The sequence below is a fragment of the Orcinus orca genome, chromosome 6 (assembly GCF_937001465.1).
Source record: "Orcinus orca chromosome 6, mOrcOrc1.1, whole genome shotgun sequence".
Classification (NCBI taxonomy): domain Eukaryota; kingdom Metazoa; phylum Chordata; class Mammalia; order Artiodactyla; family Delphinidae; genus Orcinus; species Orcinus orca.
In genome coordinates, this window is record NC_064564.1 from 40100906 (window position 1) to 40124355 (window position 23450).

At 38.1% G+C, this 23450-nt stretch overlaps 1 protein-coding gene across 4 annotated transcripts in view; it reads right to left on the reverse strand.

Annotated features, from left to right (window-relative positions):
- UBAP1 (ubiquitin associated protein 1) overlaps nucleotides 1-23450 on the reverse strand; it is a 55075-nt gene that overhangs the window by 9465 nt on the left and 22160 nt on the right. For all 4 annotated transcript variants that reach the window (XM_004275093.3, XM_049711103.1, XM_033437805.2 and 1 more), the window contains exons 2-4: nucleotides 14509-14549; nucleotides 6872-6996; nucleotides 525-1448 (exon numbers count right to left, since the gene is read on the reverse strand). In XM_004275093.3, the coding sequence (XP_004275141.1) occupies nucleotides 525-1448; nucleotides 6872-6996; nucleotides 14509-14542 (1083 nt within the window). In that variant the 5' untranslated portion in view covers nucleotides 14543-14549. The remainder of the gene's footprint in view (nucleotides 1-524; nucleotides 1449-6871; nucleotides 6997-14508; nucleotides 14550-23450) is intronic.

Consider the following 23450-nt stretch of genomic DNA (forward strand, 5'->3'; position numbering starts at 1 on the left):
AACCAGGTTAGGTGCAAAGCTAATAATCTCTGTCCTCAGAAAAATAAACAGAACTACATATACTTAATGTAAGCAAGGTCAATTTGGTCATGCCCCATCCTGCCCTAAACCTTGCAAAGAAGAATGTGAGGGTGGCAACTGCTGGGTAGAATTTAGAAATCTGTGGAGCTTTAATTCAGGGGGATTTAAAAGGCTTACTGTGGGACTTCCCTGGTGGCACAGTGGTTAAGAACCCGCCTGCCAATGCAGGGGACATGGATTTGATTCCTGGTCTGGGAAGATCCCACGTGCCGTGGAGCAACTAAGCCCGTGTGCCACAACTACTAAGCCCTAGAGCCCACGAGCCACAGCTACTGAGGCCGTGTGCCACAACTACTGAAGCCCGCGTGCCTAGAGCCCATGCTCCACAACAAGAGAAGCCACCACAATGAGAAGCCCGTGCACCACAACTAGAGAAAGCCCGCCCGCAGCAATGAAGACCCAACGCAACCAAAAATAAATAAATAAATTTATAAAAGGCTTACCGTGGGACAGGTATTTGGAGGTGATGATTCTTCTGTGCACACAGACAAGACAGAGAGGGAAGGCATCTGGGAATGGGTGAGGGTTGGCACCTCTGTGCCACTGTCCAAGTTCAAAGCTGAAAGCCCAAGAGCATGATGCCCATTGAGCTCACTGGCACTGCTTTGGGTGGAAGGCTTTAGGGAATTCCGGAACGTGCCACTGCGGAGGCAGGATGTGCTATGGAAAGTGCTTGCCATCTTGGCTGTCTTCTGACTGCTGTCATCAGAGTCAAGTTTGGGGAAGGACAGGGACTTGATATTGCTTACTGCAGGGATGGGGGGAAGGGACACTTTGGAAGACAGCGACATCTTTTCACAGTTGCCCAACTGTGGTAAGGTTATAAAGCCATTGGGTTTGTGAAGAGGCTTGAAATCTAGGGTTGCCCGCTCCAGGGATGCCAGGACCTCCTCATCCTGTAACACAGACCCAGAGCCACCTCTAGGCAAGTTACTGTCCAATAACTGGGCCATAATGGGTCCACTGGTTCCTACCAGAATGTTTCTCAGCTCTTCCTTCTCATCAATAGTTTTTAACTCCAGATTATCAAACGGGTCTTCTTCACACTCAAAGTCAGCAGGATTGAAATCTGCCTTTGTGTGGGGTGGGCTGAGAACTTTCTGTTTTGTGGCACTGCTGCTGACCCGAGTCGGCATGAGGATGCTGTTGTGCTGTAAGCTGGCAAGGATGGGATTGATAGGAGGTGGCATTGTGGCTGTACCGTGAGTCTTGGAGAAGCTCATTTTGCTGTCACCCTCTGGGCCACTCTTAGAATTCACCTTAGCTTCTGCTTCCTCAGCCTTGCGCTCTGCTTCCCACTGGGCTTCTTGGATTTTCTTAATATCTTCAGCCCACTCAATGGTTTTCTTTTCCAAAGAGAAGTCATACTGCAAAGATATATCAGATAAAGGAAGTGTGAACCCAGGTGGCTGCCCCCCCCCCACCCAATTCCTCCACCCAATTCACTTCTTCCTCACCCTGGCAAGGCAGCATTTATTAAGGTGTATGGGAGGATCCCCACTCAGGAAAACTAAGACTTCCTAATCTTACTTGATTTAATCAAACTATGCTCCCTGGTTACTTCTAGAAATTAACTAGAAAGAGCTCCTCTCACCTCTAATCCTACATACCAGGCCAAATGTACCTTGCCACTTCCCTTGCTTCTCTCCCCTCAGGCTATTTCCCTTCTTAGAATTCTTCATTGGTGGCTCAGGCAGAACTCAGCTGCCTCCTCTATAAAGCTTTCCTGATGGCCCATTCCTTCCTCTGAACTCTTACATAGTGTCTGTCTCTATTATTTGATGCTGAGCACATGTGACCACAAGTAGCTTTAGTCTTCCTCTAAACATTTCCCCAACACTATCACAAGCCTCTTGTGGGCAGCAACTGGGCTTTAGACCCTCTTAAGGTCTCCATTATCTAACACAATGCCCTAAATAGATCCCGCACTCAATAAAAACAACAGCCCCTAGTATTTAAGCACTTACAAGGTGCCATGCATGATTCTAAGCACTTTTTATATATTAGTTCTCTAGATTTTTTCAGCAATTACAGGGGCTATGCTCAAGGTCATAAAGCTGTTAAGCGGTAGAGCCTGGATCTGAACCCAGGCAGTCTGACAACAGATTCTATGCTCTAAACCACTACCAAATTACAGTGAACAGACTGTACTCTAAATGTAGAAAAACTGCTTATTAAGAAATCTAGACATAACCAAATTAAGATTTTACGATACAAACTCAACAAAAAGCAAACAACCTGATTAAAAAATGGCCAGAGGATCTGAATAGACATTCTTCCAAAGAAGCCATATAGATGGCCAAGAGGCACATGAAGAGATGTTCAACATCACTAATTATTAGGGAAATGCAAATCAAAGCCACAATAAGATATCACCTCACGCCCAGCGAAATGGCTATTATCAAAAAGGCAAGAAATAACAAGTGTTGGAGAGGATGGGGAGAAAAGGGAGCCTTCATACACACTGTTGGTGGCAGTGTAAACTGGCGCAGCCACTGTGGAAAAGAGTAAAAGCTAAACAATGTGTGCACATTCAAGGTTGGAGGCGCGATAAGAGTAAAGAGGAGAAAGGGAGAGGAAGGAGGCCTACCATGACCTAGAGCCACGGTAGGCCTAGAGTTTTAGAGTAGAAGAAACATAATAAAGTGCCTCAGGTCATCCCTAAACGTTTCAGCTTCAAACAACACAAAAGAAGCCTGGAAACGCACATGTCAAGAAGTTCACTTACACACCCTGAGCCAGTTACTGGGCCCCAAAAAGACACTTGGGGGATCACAGGGCTTCCTTTCTACCACTAACTGAATAGTGAGAAAATAGCACTGGGCAAAGGTTGCTGCTTCTAACTGTGGAGGAAATCCAATTATGCAACTGGTTTCCTCCATCAAAAACTGAGGCTGTGACCAACTTCCCACTGCCTGTAAACACAGATCTCTGAAGTTTTACTCCCAAAAACAAGTGTAAATTTCTTTCCTCTTTAGTGCTTTTTTGTTTTTTTGTAATTACCAAAGTAATGTAGAATACTTGGAACATAAGAAAAAACAGAAAGGAAAAAACAGCAGAAATATTACAGTGAAAAAGAATGTGATTTTTGAGTGTACAATAATAAATAATAACATCATCTAACATTTATGGAGTACCAGGAACCAGAATAAGCATTATAAATGCATTATTTTACTTAATCCTTATAAAAACCTTAAAATATGTACAAGATTACACAGCTATTACATGGCAATTCCAGCCCATGAATCGCTGAACCAGAGTCTGCTCTAAACCGTGACACTAAAGGCCACCCTCCACTACTGTGGCCACTACCACCATTTCAGTGAAAACTTTCCGGACCTGGGTGCAAAGGTTTATGTATGTTTTACGGGCTCACTTTGATGATTTTTAATTTGAAATCTCAAGTTTGTATTGTCATGCAAGGGCAAATATGAAAAAGTTACAGGAAGCTTCAAGCTGTCTAGGGCTCTAGGTCTGACTCTTCTCTGGATAGAGAGGGAGCCAGCGCCAACACCACACCAATACCACAGCCAAATCCCCCGCTGGAGACCCTAGGCAGTCAAAGTTTAAGGAAGCTATCTGCAATTAGAGAACAAAAACACTGCAGCCAGCCCACACAGGAATGGAGCTTGGAGCCTTGATCTCCTCTTTTGTTATTAGTGGGTGTGATGAGTATGACAGGCACAGTACCAGGCACTCATTAGTGCATCACACTGATCAAACAGAAAATTCCCAGCAAAGCCTATTAACAGCAACGATGTGGGATTCCAAACAAGCCTTCTGAATGAATCAATGAGGCAGCAAATAATATGAGGACTACTGAAATAAAATGGAGGTGTTATTTAAATCATATTGCTAGCAGTATTCTGCACACAGAGTGGTATTTACTGAATATTTGTTGCTGCCAATAAAAAAGCCACCAAGGAAACAGAACAAGGTAAAACTTCATAAGGGAAATCTCTATCTCTTCTGGCCCAATAAAGTCTCCATACACAAAAGGAGTATCGATTCAGTATTCAAAAACATCTAAGATAGTCAACATTATTAGTAGCTAGAGAAATGTACATCAAAACCACCATAAGAGGGGTAATTCCCTGGCGGTCCAGTGGTTAAGATGCCATGCTTCCACTGCAGGGGGCGTGGGTTCAAACCCTGGTCTGGCAACTAGGATCCCAAATGCCACGCGGCCAAAAAACCAAAAACAAAAACCGTAAGACCACTGCACACCCATTAGGATGTACATAAATAACTAAAAAGACAGATGATAACAAAAGTTGGCAAGGATGTAGAGGAACTGGAAACTTCATGCAGTGTAGGTAGGATTGTAAAATGGTGCAGCCACTTTGGAAATTAGTCTGGCAATTCCTCAAAAGGTTAAACATAGTTAATATATGACCCAGCAATTCCACTCCTATGTATATACCCAAGAAAGCTGAAAGCATATGTCTGCACAAAAACCTGTAGACAAATGTTCACAACACAGATTTCCCTGGTGGCGCAGTGGTTAAGAATCTGCCCGCCAATGCAGGGGACATGGGTTCGATCCCTGGTCAGGGAAGATCCCACATGCCGCGGAGCAAATAAGCCCGCTCGCCACAACTACTGAGCCCACGTGCTGCAACTACGGAAGCCCGCTCGCCTAGAGCCCATGCTCTGCAACAAGAGAAGCCACCGCAATGAGAAGCCCATGCACCACAAGGAGGAGTAGCTCTGGCTTGCCACAACTAGAGAAAGCCCACACGCAGCAATGAAGACCCAATGCAGCCAAAAAAAAAAGTTCACAGCAGCATTATTCCTAAAAGCCAAAAAATTGGAAACCATCAAAAATGTCTATCAATTGGGGACTTCCCTGGTGGTCCAGTGGTTTTAAGACTCCACGCTTCCACTGTAGGGGGCGTGGGTTCGATCCCTGGTCGGGAACTAAGATCCCGTAAGCCACACAGCCAAAAAAAAAAAAAAAAAGTCTATCAACTGATGAATGGATATACATACTGTGGTATATATCAATACAATGGAATTATTCAGCCATAATAATGAATGAAGTACTAATACTTCATTCATACAATATAGATAAAACTTGAAAACACTGAAGTAAAATAAACCAGTCACATATATATTTATGAATAGTTATATATAAAAGACTAAATATTGTATTATTCCACTTATATGATATTCCAGAATAGGCAAATGCAGAGAGACAGAAAGTAGATTTAGTGGTTGCCAGGGGCTGGGGGAAGGGGAAAATAGGGAGTGACTGCTAATGGACACTGGGTCTCTTTTCAGGGTGATGAAAATATTCTGGAATGAGATGGTAATGATAGTTATGCAACTGTGAATATACTAAAAACAAATTTATTTGCATACCTTAAAAGGGAAAATTTTGTGGTATGTGAATTATATCAATAAAACTTTTATTTAAAAAATATAACTGAAGTTCTCCCACTACGATTATTTCCTAAAAAAGACTGGAAGGTAAAACAAAGAATACATTTTATTTTATTTATTTATTTATTTTCATTATTATTATTTTTTTTGGCCACACTGCCTGGCTTGTGGGATCTTAGTTCCCCAACCAGGGATTGAACCCGGGCCCTTGGCAGTGAAAACACGGCATCCTTTCCACTGGACTACCAGGGAATTCCCAATTTTTTTTTTTCAAAGAATACATTTTAGAGTAACATGGTAATTCCTTAGTAAATCCCCCTTCTTTGCCAGGAAGTTGTATTTTAAAAAATCTAGAGTCACAGGAAGAAGTGTTTGGGTGAGTAGCGTACCTTTCTGTTTTTCCATGTAACTCCTTCTCTAAACTGTAAGCTCCTTGAGGAAAGTGGTTAAGGCATTTATCTTTATCCTCAACCCTAGCAGAGCGTCACTCAAAATCAGGCAGTCAATAAGTGTGTAGGAAGTCACGTAACATGGCGCTATTTGCTGCTTTCAAGATGTAATTTTATACATTTATAAATAACTGAGCTTTAAAAATGTAAGGGCTGAAAAAGAAGCTACTGAGGAGATGGCATTTAAGCACAGTCTAGAATAGATAAATTTTTAACAAGCAGACAGCTTTTAGTATGGTGAGAAAGAGAATAATATTTCAAGTGGGGATAACAACTCATGAGAAAAGCATGGTAAAGACAGGTAATACACACAGTACATTCAACAAATTGCTACAGTATCCTGGTTTGGAGGGAATATAGAGGAGATGATGAGCTAAGGTACTCGACCATAACCTTATGTCTAGACTTGATTCAGTAAGGTTGGTGAATCACTGTAAGTTTTTAAATTCAGGAATATTATTCTAGAAACAATATGAAAAATAGAAGGAAAATGCTGTAAGCAGAGGAGCCCATTAAAGAGGCTACTGAAATAGCCCAGGTGAAAAAATAAGGTAAGGAATAACTGAATGGCAAAGGGAAGACACAGCAGAGAGAAAATACTATGTAACTTGAGTGACCAAGAAGGTAATGAGGACATTAATAGAGAGAAGGAAAGAGGGGAAGAAGCACGTCAGATGAGCAATGGGGATTTGTTTTGGACAAGGCACAGAATCCCAGGAACATACAATCAGATTACACAAAATCTGTAACAGATATATAAACATATATAAATGTGCGTGTGTGTGTACGCAAGCCTGTGTGTGAGTGAGTGAGACAGTGTGAGCCAAGCGATAACAGGAGCTATCAGAAACACAAATAAGAGACAGGAGAAATTTTTTTTCTATTTCACTATACAGCAAATTCTTACTCCTTAAAATGTTAAATGTACTAAACTTTAACTAAAAATTACCACTTACCTGTACTTCTCTGACAACCTGCAAACAATCAGGCAAGGAGAAGCCAATAGGTAGACCAACTTTAGCTGGTGTTTTGAATTTGTCTCCTATCTTAAATGGGACATCATCAAGGTAACTGAAAGTCCCTACAATCAAAAATAAAGTACAAAATATCAGCAAAGAACTTATTGTTTGTTTTGGTATAATCTTACATCTAGGATACAACATTAATTTATGCTATCCTAAGACTAGAAGTTACAGAGTTCCTTCTCTGACTGCTTACCTTCTCCTGACCCTAGATCTCTAATAAGGACTCCTATTTGAGGTTACTTGATCTTATTAGGGTTTATATTCACTTACACTTAGCATAAAAGCCAAAGTACTCATAGTAGCCTAAAAGTCCTCCCCGACGCCCATTACCTCTCTTGCCCTCAATTCCTGGCTCACTGAACTAAGTCACAGTGATCCTCTGTTCCTCAACTATGACATGGTCAAAACTACTTCAAAAATTCTGCACTGGCTGCTTCCTCTAACTGGAATGTTCTTCCCTCAGATATTCACATGGCTTACTCCTTCACCTCCTTCAAGTCTTTGCTCAAATGGCACTTTCTAAGTGAGGCTTACCCTGACCACCCTATTTAAAATTACTACCACACCCTCACCGCAGTAATCCCACATTATCATCTATCTTTTCTCCATAGCACTTATTACCTTCTAACATATATGTAATTTGCCTTTTAATTATATTTATTGTCTGTCTTGCCCAGTGGAATATAAGCTCCCTGCAGGTAAGTATTTAAGTCTGTTTTATTCACTGATGTAGTCTCAAAACCTCAGCACTTCCTGGTACATATTAGGCACTTATTAAATATTGATGATAGAATCTTCACAAAAGAACCTCCTTGATTAGGATTTCTTTAGTAAGAATCATTTTTTAATTAACACAAAGAACTACTCTAGATTTTTTTTTAAGCTACATTCTAGAGATATGGAAATATTTAAGAAGTACAGCACTTATGGAAAAAAGGAAAACCAGACAAGACCATGGCAATCAGACCAGGATTATCAGGAGACACAAACCATACACAACTGAACTGCTTTAACTCCCTAAATGTTCTCTGCCCATCACAGATGCATAATACAGAAAGATCGGGACATTATCATCGATTTATAGGGTCAGACAAAAATGAGAGTGGTTCTTGTATGTGACTCTCACTAGGTATACACTCCAAATCAGGTCATGATTTCTTTTCTGGACCAGGTTTGGGGCTAACTTAACTGGCAGAAGCATCAGGGAGAATGAAACATAGTTCATAAAATAAATTTTTCTTTTTGAGTATTAGCAGCTAGTAAAATAAGGCTTACTTCTGGGTCTCACACTAGTATATTTTCTTGAGTGCTCATGTCCAGAATAAGACAATTACACCTCTTCCATAAAGAGATTTCTCTTCCTTTTAAGAACTCTGTAGATTTCAAGACTTATCAAGCAAGGTCAGGATATACTTGTAATCTTGTCATCATTCCCATTTCCCAAGGTAGATATTGCTCTGATATACCTGAAATCCTCCAAAAGAAAGAAGAATAGGCCCCCTCTCCCACTCCTGGGGGAGGGCGTCTACCTCTTTCCCATATAACTTCTAGCTAGAATTAAAACATTTTAACTATCTCTCACTCAGCTAGCAAATTAAATCTACAACTGTGTTCAATTTAATAATTTTTCTGAGGCATAACCATAACTGTTAACACTCTAGCAAAGTTTCCAAGTTGGTCATACCTTTGTAAGTGTTCTCTCAGCTGGCAATGCCTGTCACATTCCCACCCTTATTTACTTGATTAATTATGTCTTGCCCTTTAAGAATGAGCTTAAGAACAACTCCCTTCTCAATCTCAGAATAGGTCTTACCATTCTGTATTGTTAATAATTTGTTTCCTTATACTACTCCCCACCCTGCACCAGAGACTTTGATCAAGGATTTGATCAAATTCCTATCCACACCCCCCCCAAGCTCAGCATAACATCCAGCAGATGAGATTTGCTCAATGAGAATAAATAAAGAAGACATGGTCTTACACTTCTCTTGTATTTAACTCTCACACTAACTCACACTCAATTAGTATTTATTAAAATTCAAAATGATTTACCTAAAATGGCAAAGCTAGTCCTGAAAATGTTTTAACAGAGTACTCATGCAAGATGTAAGCACATTTCTAAGGTTCTGCAGAAAGTCACAAAAATGTACCAGAGGTACCAAAAAAAAGTATCAGGTACCATCACAGCTTGCCAACAAAACTCTGGTTATAACACTAAAACCTTCTGCCACTTATAAAATGCTTTATATTATAGAGATCAAAAGCAACGCTCTTTTTAATTGTAGAGAACTTTTATCCGTCTTCCATGGAAACAGGTGCTCAAAAGTTACTGAAAGTTAGAGTCTAACTTTGGCTAGTGCCCTGATTAACTGGAAACAAAGCTGGAACTAGCATTTTCTAGGAAGCATTGGAAAGATTTACAGTCAAGTTAATAATCACAAAATTAAGTCTTTTAAGAAAATTTTAAGTATACATTCAAAGTAGGTTCATTATATAACGCACACATATTAGAAAAATCCTATCTATAATAATACTTATATGCATATATGATATACAAATCTAAGAAAACCTATCCACATTAATACTAACAAAATTTTCTTAATTGAATACTTCTATTATAGATTGGTAATGGGGAGTTGAGGGGAGAAAACCATCTGTTAAAAAGTACTATACTTGAGATATCTGAGCCAAATGATAATATCTTTCAAGAAGGGTGTTCAGTTTCCTTGCCTACCCTTTCAGTTAGGAAACTATGACAGTGTTGTATACACTGACAATTTATATTCTATAAATGGAACTAGGCCCTGGCTTAGAGACAGACCAGATCAAGTAGAACACCTTGAAACAACTGCTGTTTCCCTTCATTAGCACCAATTACAGGTAATTGCTTTAAAAAGCAGTTTCATTTCACTAACAAAGCCAATGCCAAGGTGACTTAGCACATCTTCTAACCTTCCCCCTCCCCCCTTTAAGCTCTGTTAACCAGGAATGAGTAAACAGTTTTGTGATTATTGGGAGGAGGGGGTAGGGCTAAAGGGCAAAAGGCATTAAGAGGCGGCAACAAGAAAAGCAACTTTTTGAATGATGGCCAGAGACTACCATAAGTACAATGAATGATGTTGCTATGAGGATTAAAAAGAACATTTTTGCAAATATAACCAACTATGCCTTAGGAACTATTCATTTTTATCCAATATATCAGAATATCTATTTAAAGACATCAATTTCTCTTATTTCTCAATACATTTTATTTTTTAAATAGATTCAATAAAAACTCAACCACATGGCCCAGAGAATTAAGCACTGTGGTTAACAATCTTCTGGCTCACCCCCAAGTACCTTTTAGTTTCAGTCTTTATTACTGAAAATCTTTCTAAGATGTCTGAGCCCATTTTCCTCAGTTCCATTTAGAAAAAAGAAAGTACATCTCTGATGGCTGTGGCAGTTCCTTGAAGTCAGGTTCTGCACACTGCTCGCCATTATGCTATGGTGGAAGGAACTGGGCTGAACGTGTAATGACTCAGGATAAATTCTGGAAAGGTTTCATTCTGTTTCCTTTCTTTCTAAATTGCTGATAATGTTTATGATCTTGTGACCTGCCTGTTTTTCTGAAAAAAGGTAATTCCATGTGGGGAGAGAAATTCCTAATAGAGGGTAGCAACTGGATTATGCTTAATTCAGATTTTACTGTGCGTTCAAATTGAGGTTTTTGAAAAAGAAGAATAAAACAGATCAAACTCAAAATTAACTGAAAATTGCAATCCCATGACTATCATTACCTTAAAGCTGTAAGTCAGGTAACACTTGCAAAATTACATCAATAGATAAATAGAGCGAGACACACGCATACACACACACACACACACACACACACACACACACACACACAATTATACAGATATCAATACAGGATGTGAAGTCAAAAGAAAATGTTACTCATGTCCTAACAAAAAACAAGATAACCTACAAAATCAGCTTTTTAATATGCAGTATCTGGCATTAAATTTTTAAAAAGACACACAAAAAAGGAAGAAAATGTGATCCATCATCAAGAGAAGAAACAGTCATCAGACCCAAATTCAGGGGTAGCCAAGATACTGGAATTATCAGAGAACTTTAAAATAACTATAATAAATATGTTAAAGGATCTAATAGAATAGGTGAACATGTGTGAGCAGGTAGGGAATTTCAACAGAGAGATGGAAATAGAAAGAGACAAATGGAAACGCTAAAAATGAAAACTTAAGTATCATAGAAAAAAAATTTTGATAGTTCATAAGCCAGGCTATGCTAATCAGAAGACAATACTCATAAGATGAAAGAATCAAAGAACTTGAAATTAAGTCAAAAGAAATTAAAAGAATTGAAACACAAAGAGAAAAAAAGAAAAAAAAAAAGGAACAGAGCCTTAAGAGATCTCTGGGACAATATCAAACAGCCTATGCATATGTGATTAGAGTCTCAAAAGGATAAGAGAGAGACATGGAGCAAAAGAAATGTGAGAAGAGATTATGGCTGCAAATTTTCAAAAGTAGTAAAAGACATCAACTAACAGATCCAAGAAGTTTAGCTAACTCCAAGCAGGATAAATACATAGAAAATCAAACCAAGGTACATCATAGTTAAAATGTTGCAAACAAAAGAAAGTCTTAAAAGAAGGGGGATGGGCAGCATATGACATACAGGAGAACAATGATTAAATGATGGCTGACTGCTCTACATTACTCTGTACTTAAAAAGCAATAACAGATTGGGATTTCCCCAGCAGTACAGTGGTTAAGACTCCGCACTTCCACTGCAGGGGGCACGGGTTCGATCCCTGGTCGGGGAACTAAGATCCCATATGCCGCACAGTGTGAACAAAAAATTAAAAAACAATAATAAAAATAAGAAAACAATCTAAAATAAAACACCTTTTTCTATCACTCAACAGAAAAAGTATTTCAATATCTTAGTAGAAATTAAACCAAGAGAAAAATAAACCTTTCCAGAAGTTAGCTAAATGGTCATAAATATGACAGCTTGGCATTTCAAAGGAGGGAGTTTAGTTTTATTAAGTCCAATTACAGAGACTTATTTTTTTCCCAAATTAGAATATCAGGGCATTTTTCCAGATATTAAAAGAGTAACTTATCTGTTTGCTGAAACATTTTAAAAAATCCTTTAAAAGTCACTTCTGGAAAATAACTTTTTTCTTAGATTAAACAAGTGGAAAATGAGTCAAAAATTAAAGAGAATTGACAGTCGGAAAGGCGTGCTTTAAACTAAGCCAAAGGTTTGCAATTTGCATGATATAAGGACAATATTTTTAAAGGCCTTTGAAAAGTAACTGTTTGTATTTCTTATTCTATTATTTAGGGGTATGTGGTTATTAATGACAGTGGAAGAAGTTCAACCTCAGTTGAAAAGAATGAACTTGAAGAAAAATCAAATACTAGTGCTAAGACAGCACAGCATAAGATATAGTCAGCCCAAGTATTTAAACAGAATAAAAAGTATTTTCATATCCAGTCATGAGAGCAGTTGTCACCTCCTTGTCCACACCCCAAGTGCCCTAGAATTACACACTCTCTCTCTCTCTCTCTCTCTCTCTCTCTCTAACCCCGAGTCAGATAATACCTAACTTAGGGGGAACCAACCCAGAGGCTCATAAACTAAAATGTTCCCGTCAGATACGCCCTTGACCAAAAGATACAAAAACTTCAGCTATATGATGCTAGCCACTATATGATCAAGCAAGAAGCACCATAACTGGGGTGGCCATTCTTAGCCCTGTGCACTCTACACAAGTAGGCCAAAAAAGCAAGTCTATAAACAGAAGAATAAAAATGGAGCACATCTGCAGAGAAAAGCAGTGAAAGATGGAGGGAGTAGTAGCCTCAGTTTCCTGGCTTTCTAATTTCAGCCTTGTAAGGCCAGTCTGAATTTGATTTCCTGCATGCAGATGCCTACAAGATTGCCTATTAAATATTCTCCACCTATTCCCTTTAATTTCTATTCCTTAAACTACATGATATCTAAAAATAAGATTCGTTATTCTAACAGCCCAACTAAAGCCACTGAAATTCAAGTAGGAGCTTAGCAAATTAAAGCAGAAGCAGCCAAAGAGAGAAAGAGAAAATCCTTCTCAAATTTTACTCAGGTAGAGCATTTCATTTAAACAATAAAATTTTGGTTAGGAATGTAAAGAGATGGAGGAAGGCCTAAAAAAATAAGTCATCATTGATCAGGTAACTTCAGAATTATAATCTTCTCTCTGGATTGTTGAGCTGGAACATATAAACTGGGGTCCAACTTATTTTCACTCCAATCAAAAAGGAGTTTCTAAAGATTCAAGATAGAAAACATATCTTTTGAAATAAGATTATAAATTTAAGTTTTTCATTTTTGCTCTTTTCTCTCCCTAGGTCTTTCCTCTCTCCTTGGCTCTGTCCTCTCTTTTCCCTTGAGAAAGTGATCAGAGGCAACTACAGATCTGCCTCTCTATATCATTTGAAGACTTTGAAAGAGCCCTGTAATAATCCTTAAACAACAGGAGATACCTTACCTGAAGATCTGATGCCTGACAGGTTATACAGAATGCAAATTCCAGAGCCTGAATGACTTAATTCCAAAAGAATTTAACAAAACATACGCAAGCAATGTATGTAAGTATATGCACAGTGGCAGTTCAAAATATTAAAGCTGTTGTATAAAAATATACAAGCAAGTTAAAAACCAAGGAACTGCTGCACCACCCTGACTCAGAAAAGTGATATTATCAAGTAACCATTTGTAGATCAGAAGAGTATAACGATACATGTTGCCACACAGTCTAACAAATCATTCTTACAATGACACGATTTTTTAAATGGAACATTAGTTTTAAAACCCCTTTTAAAATAATTGTGTTGTCTGGATATTTCTGATGTTTAATTCTTATCTTTGTACAAAAAGAGGGTCTAATTTTAACTTCTTAGGCACCTCCATTCCTATCAAATGCAGATAATAAAAGTTTATTAATGTACTCCATTTTGGAAGGCCATATCTTAGAAAAAGATGATAAACTATTAGTTACAAACGCAAAATTGTAATTACTACTACTGATACTTCTGGAATATATTGATCTGCTAATCATGTCTTATTTGTAGTAAATCATTTCTTTTTATGGGAGGAGAAACCTAAACCAAAACATCATAAAACGTTAACTAAAGGCTTAGAATTTTTCACATCTGATGGAGAAGAGATGGATTTTTCACACCTGATGGAGAAGAGATGGACCTTCTCCTGATGGAGAAGGAATGGTAACTACTTCAAAATACTGCTGAAAAACAACAAAAATAGGCAGACTCCCTATCCACCTCCAGCAGTTTCAAGTACAATAAATACAGAGATACTCTAAAGTTTATCCATTTGAACTTCACATTAAAGTTATGTGAAGTCCTATGGAATGAATGTTACATTGTTGTACAACTTTATTTTCCTCAAGCCGCTCATTTAAATAAACAAAAAGGGACACTTACTTAATGTGATTTCAAATTCTCTGATCAGATCAAAACTTAAACCATGATATCTAACAGTCCACTTACCATGAAAATCTGCACCCAACTTCTTAGAAGCCATTTAGAACCTGAAAAACAAAGAAATATTTCTTAGGCGCATTATGCCTTCAGGGGATACAAACAAACCATTATAAGAAAATTGAGGATTTCCCAGGTTGCGCAGCAGTTAAGAACCCGCCTGCCGATGCAGAGGACGCGGGTTCGACCCCTGGTCCCGGAAGATCCCACATGCTGCGGAGCAACTAAGCCCGTGCGCCACAACTACTGAGCCTGCGCTCTAGAGCCCACAAGTCACAACTATTGAGCTCATGCGGCACAACTACTGAGCCCACACACCGCAACTACTGAAGCCCTCGTGCCTAGAGCCCATGCTCCTCAACAAGAGAAGCCACTGCAATGAGAAGCCCATGCACTGCAACAAAGGGTAGTTTCCGCCTGCCGCAACTAGAGAAAGCCGCAGGCAGCAACAAAGACCCAACGCAGCCAATCAATCAATAAATAGCTTAAAAAAAGAAAATTCAGACTACAAAAAGAAACCAGAAGACTAAAAGGTTCCAGGACTGACATAACCCTCAAACTTCTCAGTCCCAAAGTCTCAAAAAAGAAAGCAGAAAGGGGGAGAAACCACTTTTCCAGAAAAAAAACATTTCTGAATCTGCATGTTCTGGAAAATAAAAACATTAGAACAGCAAACTGGCCATTGACCAATTTATACACAAACTGTCAAAAAAAATTACTAAACATTTATCTTCCTGATATAAGCTACTAATGTCAATATTTGTAGTTCTGTCAAGATTTTTTATATATCCCATTTTATTCAGTATGTAAATATAGACCTTTTACTGACAAATGTAACTGTAAGACTGACATTTCTGAATTAGGGAATCAATGACATACAACCTTCTTACTGTTTTAATTTTGTATACAATTTCAAAAAAGGGGAATTCCCTGGCAATCCAGTGGTTAGGACTCGGAGCTTTCACTGCCAGGCTGGGTTTAATTCCTGGTCGGGGAACTGAGATCCCACAAGCCGTGCGGTGTGGCCAAAAAAAAAAAAAATCCAAAACAGGAAGGAAGAAAAACCCATAAAACCACACATCTAGCTTAGTATTATCTTTGCACTTTGAGCAGTACAAAGTCCTTTTCTTGCAAAGACAATCTGAGACCTTCAACCTAAAAGTTTATTTCCCTTGATATGATGTTTAGACCTTTAACTTGCCTGAGACATAAGCATATAATGAATATATGGTATGATTTCTACTAGTCTGTATTACCTACAGTACAATGCAAGGCATCATACTTAAAATGATCTACAGGCATACCTCATTTTATTGCACTTCACTTTACTGTGCAAATTGAAGGTATGCTCAACCTTGCATTCAGCAAGTCTGAGGCCTAAGGCGCCATCTTTCCAAGAGCATTTATTTGCTCACCTCGTGTCTGTGTCACATTTAGGTAATTCTCACCATATTTCAAACTTTTTCATTATAATTGTATTTGTCATGGTGATCAATGACCTTCGATGTTACTATTATAATTGTTATGACATTTTTTAGCAATAACCTTTTTTTTTTTTTTTTGGCTGCATCAGGTCTTAGTTGCAGCACGTGGGAAATTCATTGTGGCACGCAGGCTTCTCTCTAGTTGTGGCTCGTGGGCTCTGTAGTTGCGGCACAAAGCTCTCTAGCTGTGGCCCACGTGCTCGGTAGTTGTGGCCCTCGGGCTTAGTTGCCCACCCCCCCACCCAGCATATGGGATCTTAGTCCCCTCACCAGAACATAACTTCTACATGCACTGGGCAACCAAAAAACCTTGCATGACTTGCTTTATTGTGATATTCGTTTTACTTCAGTGGTCTGGAACTGAACCCACAATATCTGAGGTATGCCTGTATGTTCTACTGTAAGTTTTTTTTAAAGAAGGCGAGTATATTGCACCTATCATGTGAAAAGTATTCAAAATAATTAAATCTGTACAGGATTTTAAGAAACTGACAAGTTGATTTTAAAATTTACATGTAAAGGCAAAGGAAACAATAGCCAAAACAATTTTGAAAAAGAACAAAGCTGGAGAACTTACCACCTAACTTCAAGACTTACTATTAGAGTAATTAAGACAGTATGGAAATGGCATAAATATATCACACAGACCAACAGAACAGAGTACAGATAGACCCATATGAAAAAAATGTCCCGAAGATGTACCATAACGACCAACCACGCAAGTACTTTAGGCTGTACTTCACTGAGAAAAGAATTCAAACTGACCCAGATATGTGTAGATCAGAAGAGCTGCGTGCTGTGAAGTATGCAACAAGTGGATTTTTTGTTCAAAATGAAATTAAAATAATGACAGTGAAAAAAAAAAGAAATATACCCATATGCATATAGTTAACTGATTTTCAACAAAGGTGCAAGGCAATTCAAAGGGGAAAGGATAGTCTTCTCAACAAATGATGCCAGACATTTGTATGCAAAAAATAAACCTCAATCCATACCTTGCACCGTATATAAAAATTAACTCAGGGGGATGGGGAAATTATGGCTAAGAACTACAGGGTTTCTTTTGGGGGTGATGAAAATATTCTAAATGTGATTATGGTGATGACTGCACAACTCTGTGAATATACTAAAAGCCACTGGATTGTACACTTTAAATGGGTGGACTGTATGTGATATGCTAATACACTACAACAACTTGGATGAATCTCAAATGCATTATGGTAAGTGAAAGAAGCCAAACTCAAAAGGTTACATACATATATGTATGGAATAGGATTCCATTTACAATATTCCAGAATAGGCAAAACTACAAGAACAAAAAAGTAATCTAGCTACTGGACACTAATAGTGGGGGAAGGAACTGACTATATAAAAGGGAATGTGGGAATTTTTTGAAGTTATTGAAACTTCTATATTTGATTGCACTAATGGTTACAGGACTATATGCATTTGTCACAAATCACAGAACTGAAAACAGGGTTAATTTTACTTTGTGTAAATTATACCTTCAAATTTTTAAAAAGTGTATATATATATACCCATCACATTGAAATTAGATAAAATAGAATCACTGAATAACACTAATAATATTTTAAGCTACTCCACTAGGAGTAGAATAAAGTTTCATTTTTAAAATGCCAAAATTCAAAATAACATATTATATGGCTGTACCAAATTCTATTAGTATGCTTTCTGCCTGATGACAAGGGTTTTCTACAGTGAAGTATGGTTTCTAACAATGGATTTCTTCCCAATTTAAAAGCAAAAAAAAAATTTTAAGTGCAAGTAAATCAGTTTATCTTTCTCTTAGCTTAGGCTCCTTTAGAAAGAAAGAATGAAACACAAGTTGAAAATTACAAATTCAATTAACATTATTTTAATATTATGTCTTTAACTGGTAAAATACCTTTTAAACTTCGCAAAGAGCAAGGCTAAAACCGTTTTTACAATGCAGTCATCATGGCTAGCAGGAACCAAATTTCTCTATGGGGTGATGAAAATGTTCTAAAACTGACTGTGGTGATAGTCCCAAAACTCTGTGAATATACTAAACACTGTTGAATTGTATTCTTAAATGGTTGAATTGTATGAGATATGAATTATATCAATAAAGCTGTTACCAAAAAAAAAAAGTAGCTCTGAATTTGATAAGGTATGCAAACTAAAGAATGATTATTTAGGTACAGAGGAAGGGAAAGGAAAGATGAGTGATATTTTTTCACTTTCATAATGGCTATTATGAGTGAAATAAGTAACAATTTCAGTCATTGGTAAAAGAGAAATTTATTCATTAATTTTTACAATCTGAAGGATAATAAATTAACTCTCTTTAGTGGGGGGCGGGGGGAAGCAGCTACCAAACAAACAAAACAAACCACTTCCAATAGCCCATTCTTGATTCTAACTTTGCCAAGGCCACTTCACAGAGGCATTTCCGTAGCTTATTTCACATCCCAACTTATCTGTCCTACATTGGTTAGAAAGTCATACTATAACAGTAGCAAGAGCATATATTTGTCCTGACGTCCAGTGATGCCACATTGTAGGTAGTGTAGGTGACCCCATATTAAGGCCTAATAGCCAGCAAATGTCATTCAAGTATAGTTTTAAGTGTCAACAGCGAACAATTACTGTGCCATTTCCATTAGTCACAGAAAGTTACTGGTTAGTTAACTGCTATGGACTTAACCACAACACTGAGTAGAAGACAAAGGTTGTGCTCAACCCCTTTAAGGAAAAAAAGTATTATGGAAAAAGTAAGTATTCACAGATTTTAAAAGAAACGACGTTTTTTAATTTGTGAAAAGAAAAACATCAGAAGGAAATACATTAAACATATTTAAAGTGGCTGCCTCTAAGTGGTAGCACTAGGAATAATTCATAAAATTTTTCTACAGTTTCTGAACACTGTATGGCAAACAAATATTAATTTTATAATTTCTTCAATGCTTTACTTTAAAAGTTTTCCAGCATGATGTTGGCATGAAACATTCTGGTTGATATTCTACTAGTTAATGGAGAGCTAAAATTTTAAAGTATATGGATCATCAATTTTCAAAGAACCAACAAACCACACTGAAAATGATTTAACTTTCTTCTATGTATAGAAGACATTTCATAGACTCTTACAGGCTTCAGAGTCATCATAATGTACATAAACCACAATAATACAGGGAAACTTTTAAACCCAGAAGCAAGATTCTTGGCAGCCTCAATCTTCCCACAGAGGTACGGACCAGAAATGTATTTTTTCTAAATCTCTGTTGAAAGCAGCAGAATCTAAGCATCCAGCAATGAGACCTGGGAATATGCTCACAGACAGGTGCAGGAAATCAGTGTTTTCATCTCTGTGTTCCTAATATTTATTGATATTGTGGGATATCAGCTGTTTGAAGCAGCAGCTGTTTTTGAGAGGTAAATGGCTTGGGAGAGGCTCTGATTTCTTTTTGGAGGGGGGGACTCTGATTTAATAAATAATTCTGTGAACAAGCTAACATCAGGAATGTTTTAAAGAAGTTCCACCAAATTTAAATGAATTTTTTTCCCTCGAAGAGTTTTGAATTTTATTTTGTTTTTTTATATAGCAGGTTCTTATTATTCATTTTATACATATTAGTGTATATATATCAATCAAATTTAAATGAATTTTTAATGGCTTTTTTAAAAACGCCTCAACCAAAGAAAACCCACAGAAAGGGAGAAAATATTGAAAATTATCTATCTGAGGGACTTGTATCTAGAATATATAAATAACTCTACAATTCAATAATAAAAAGACATCCAATTAGAAAGTTGGCAAAAGAATCTGAATAGTCAATTCTCCAAAGAAGATACACAAATGACTAAGAAGCACATGAGATGTTTAACACATTTTTCACTAGTCAGGGAAATGCAAATCAATAACTACACCCTACCCCATTAAAACATGCATATTGGGACTTCCCTGGTGGTGCAGTGGTTAAGAATCCACCTGCCAATGCAGGGGACGCGGGTTTGATCCCTGGTCCAGGAAGGTCCCACATGCTGAGGAGCAACTAAGCCCGTATGCCACAACTACTGAAACCTGCGCATCTAGAGCCCATGCTCCGCAACAAGAGAAGCCACCACAATGAGAAGCATGCACACCACAGCGAAGAGTAGCCCCTGCTCACCTCAACGAGAGAAAGCCCACGTGCAGCAACGAACACCCAACACAACCAAAAATAAATAATAAAATTAAATTAAAAAAAGAAACATGCATATTATCAGCAACAAAGCAAAATTTGTTGAAAAGACTAATAAATGAAAATTAAAACACAGTACCCCTTATTACTAAAAAACAGGTGAAAATTCTTTAAAATTATGCCTCAATAGAGCTGATAAAATGCAGATTATCTAGGGGTTTTCTTTAAATATTAAAAGAGTTCACTGAATGTAACTCCTATTATATTTTCCACAAACCATAAGAATATGAGAAATCCATCCATATTTGGTCACTTAAAGATTTTTCTAATGTCTGCTATGCAGTAACACTTCACTATCTCTGAAGTATCAAAAGCATTTTAGGGCTTCCCTGGTGGCGCAGTGGTTGAGAGTCCGCCTGCCAATGCAGGGGACACGGGTTCGTGCCCCAGTCCGGGAAGATCCCACATGCAAAAAAAAAAAAGCATTTTAATAGCTACTTAGGGTCAACTTTTTTTTCCTGGAACATCTGAGCAAAATTAAGTGTGGTGTGTGTGTGTGGTGTGTGGTGTGTGTGTGTGTGTGTGTGTGTGTGTGTGTGTGTGTGTGTGTGTGTGTGTGTGTGTGGTGTGTGTGTGTATGAGCTACCACATAAACTTCCTATATTTTATTTAATTGTAAATACTTATTTTATAATACTTTCCTATAATCTAAATGTTCAATCATGAAAATGATTAAATTATGGAAAATTCAGAAAATAGGTTGTGATGGCACAAAGAGTGTTCATTAAAAGCATATAAGTGATGGGAAATAAGTATAAGTTTTAAAATGTTTTTACAAGTTGCTTTTCCTAAGTAACAAATGTACACAAAACAAGACTGAAAAAAATGTATTTGCCCCAAATGTAAAATTACAAATGCTCACGTGAGAAAAAAAATCTTAAGCATCATAAATTTCCGCTAAAATAAATATAAATGCTTCTATTAAATATAAATGCTTCTACTAACAATAACACACTTTTTTTTTTTTTTTTTTTGCGGTACGCAGACCTCTCACTGTTGTGTCCTCTCCCGTTGCGTAGCACAGGCTCCGGACGTGCAGGCTCATCAGCCATGGCTCACGGGCCCAGCTGCTCCACGGCACGTGGGATCTTCCCGGACCGGGGCACGAACCCATGTCCCCTGCATCGGCAGGCAAACTCTCAACCACTGCACCACCAGGGAAGCCCCGTACACACATTTTTAATTCATAAACTTTACACTAATAAAGTGTAGAACTCCCTGAAGCAACCAAGAATTAAAAGCAATGTTTTATTTTGCTGGTTCAATGCCACTTTAGTTCATATGCTACAGGAAGAAAACCGGATAACTTAAAATTTTGAATCACTGATTAAAGACATCTAAGAACAAAGAGAGATGGGGAAATAGGTAACAAGAATAGAACTGCAGGGAGAGAAGGAGTTAGAATGCAAGAGGCAGAAGAGATAGAGTAAGGAATGAAAAAAGGGAAAGGTGAGGAGGGTAGGGGAAAGGAAGTAAGGGTAGGAGACCAGGAGAATGAAAACATATTAGCAAGGCCCAGGCAGCTTCGTAAGGGGAAGAGAAAGCCCAAGGGCAATTTAATATTAATGTTCTAATTTTCTTTCTTCCCTTTCTTGTATCATCATTAAATTACACACTACAAACATCTTCCCAATACAAAACAGCAATTTAACAACTCAGTAAGCTATCCCAATCACACAATGTGAGCTGTAATCAGGAATTTCCCAAGATGCAAATTAATCCTGGAAATTCTCCAATTTACAGAGAAAGATGGCTTTGGAAATCATCAAATTTCAAGTCTGAAAACCAAGTTAACACCCATACAACATATATATGACAAAAATCACATGTGTAGGGAATTCCCTGGCATAGTCCAGTGGTTGGGACTCAGTGGCTGGGACTCCAAGCTTTCACTGCCAAGGGCGCGGGGTTCAATCCCTGGTCGGGGAGCCAAGACCCCACAAGCCCTGTGGCATGGCCAAAGAAAAAGAAAACAAAATCACACACGTAGATGCCATTAAAATGTCAAAGCCATGTGGCACAGCCAAAAGAAAAAAAAATCACACATGTAAATGCCATGAAAATGTCAATACTAGACTATATTATACTCATTGACAAAAAGCTTTCTTCTCTCTCAGGTCTCAAGAGACATTTTGGAGCCTCAGTTTCTTCATGGGTAAGATAAGGGTAGTAGACTGAATAATCAGCCAACTCTAAACATACCATAAATCTATAATGGTATAATAAAATGAAGGAAAAATATTCATGTTTCCAAATTAAATATTCAGTATTCAGGTTAAGTGATATCATTTACACAGTAACGTCTTAAAGATGTCTTTAGGGACATCCCTGGTGGTACAGTGGTTAAGAATCTGTCTGCCAATGCAGGGGACACGGGTTTGATCCCTGGTCTCGGAAGATCCCTCATTCCACAGAGCAAATAAGCCCGCAAGCCACAACTACTGAGCCCATGTGCCACAACTACTGAAGCCTGCGCTCCTTGAGCCCGTGCTTTGCGACAAGAGAAGCCACTGCAATGAGAAGCCCGTTCGCCGCAACTAGAGAAAGCCCACGCGCAGCAACGAAGACGCAATGCAGCCAAAAATAAATAAAACAAATTTATGGGGCTTCCCTGGTTGCACAGTAGTTGAGAGTCCGCCTGCCGATGCAGGGGACACGGGTTCATGCCCCAGTCCGGGAAGATCCCACATGCCGCGGAGCAGCTAGGCCGTGAGCCATGGCCGCTGAGCCTGCGCGTCCGGAGCCTGTGCTCCGCAATGGGAGAGGCCACAACAGTGAGAGGCCAGCGTACCACAAAAAAAAAAAAAAAAAAAAATTTATTGTGTAAATAAATAAATAAAGATGTCTTTACTGGCAAAATTAAAAGTTGGCAACCATATGTTAAACACCTTGCCATTTTGGAAAAGAGGGCAGTATATCTATGTGAATATGGAAACAAATAAGGATAAGACATAGTCTTATAATGGTGGTTATATCTGGGTGATGGGTTTACAGGTGAGGCTTTTGGTTTTTTCTTTTTATGCTATTTGCTTTCCAACTTTCCTATATTGAGAACAAATCTACCAACTGACATACATACACATACTTTGTAATTAAGGGGAAAAAAATATAGTGAGCAACAGAGGGAAAACAAACCCCAGACACTGATAAGAGAACTATTTTTTCTTATTTTTTTCCCCTTGTGCTGTCTGCTAAAATGAGCAAATGCCACAATAGTGCTTTTCCAAAGAAGCAGAACTATTAA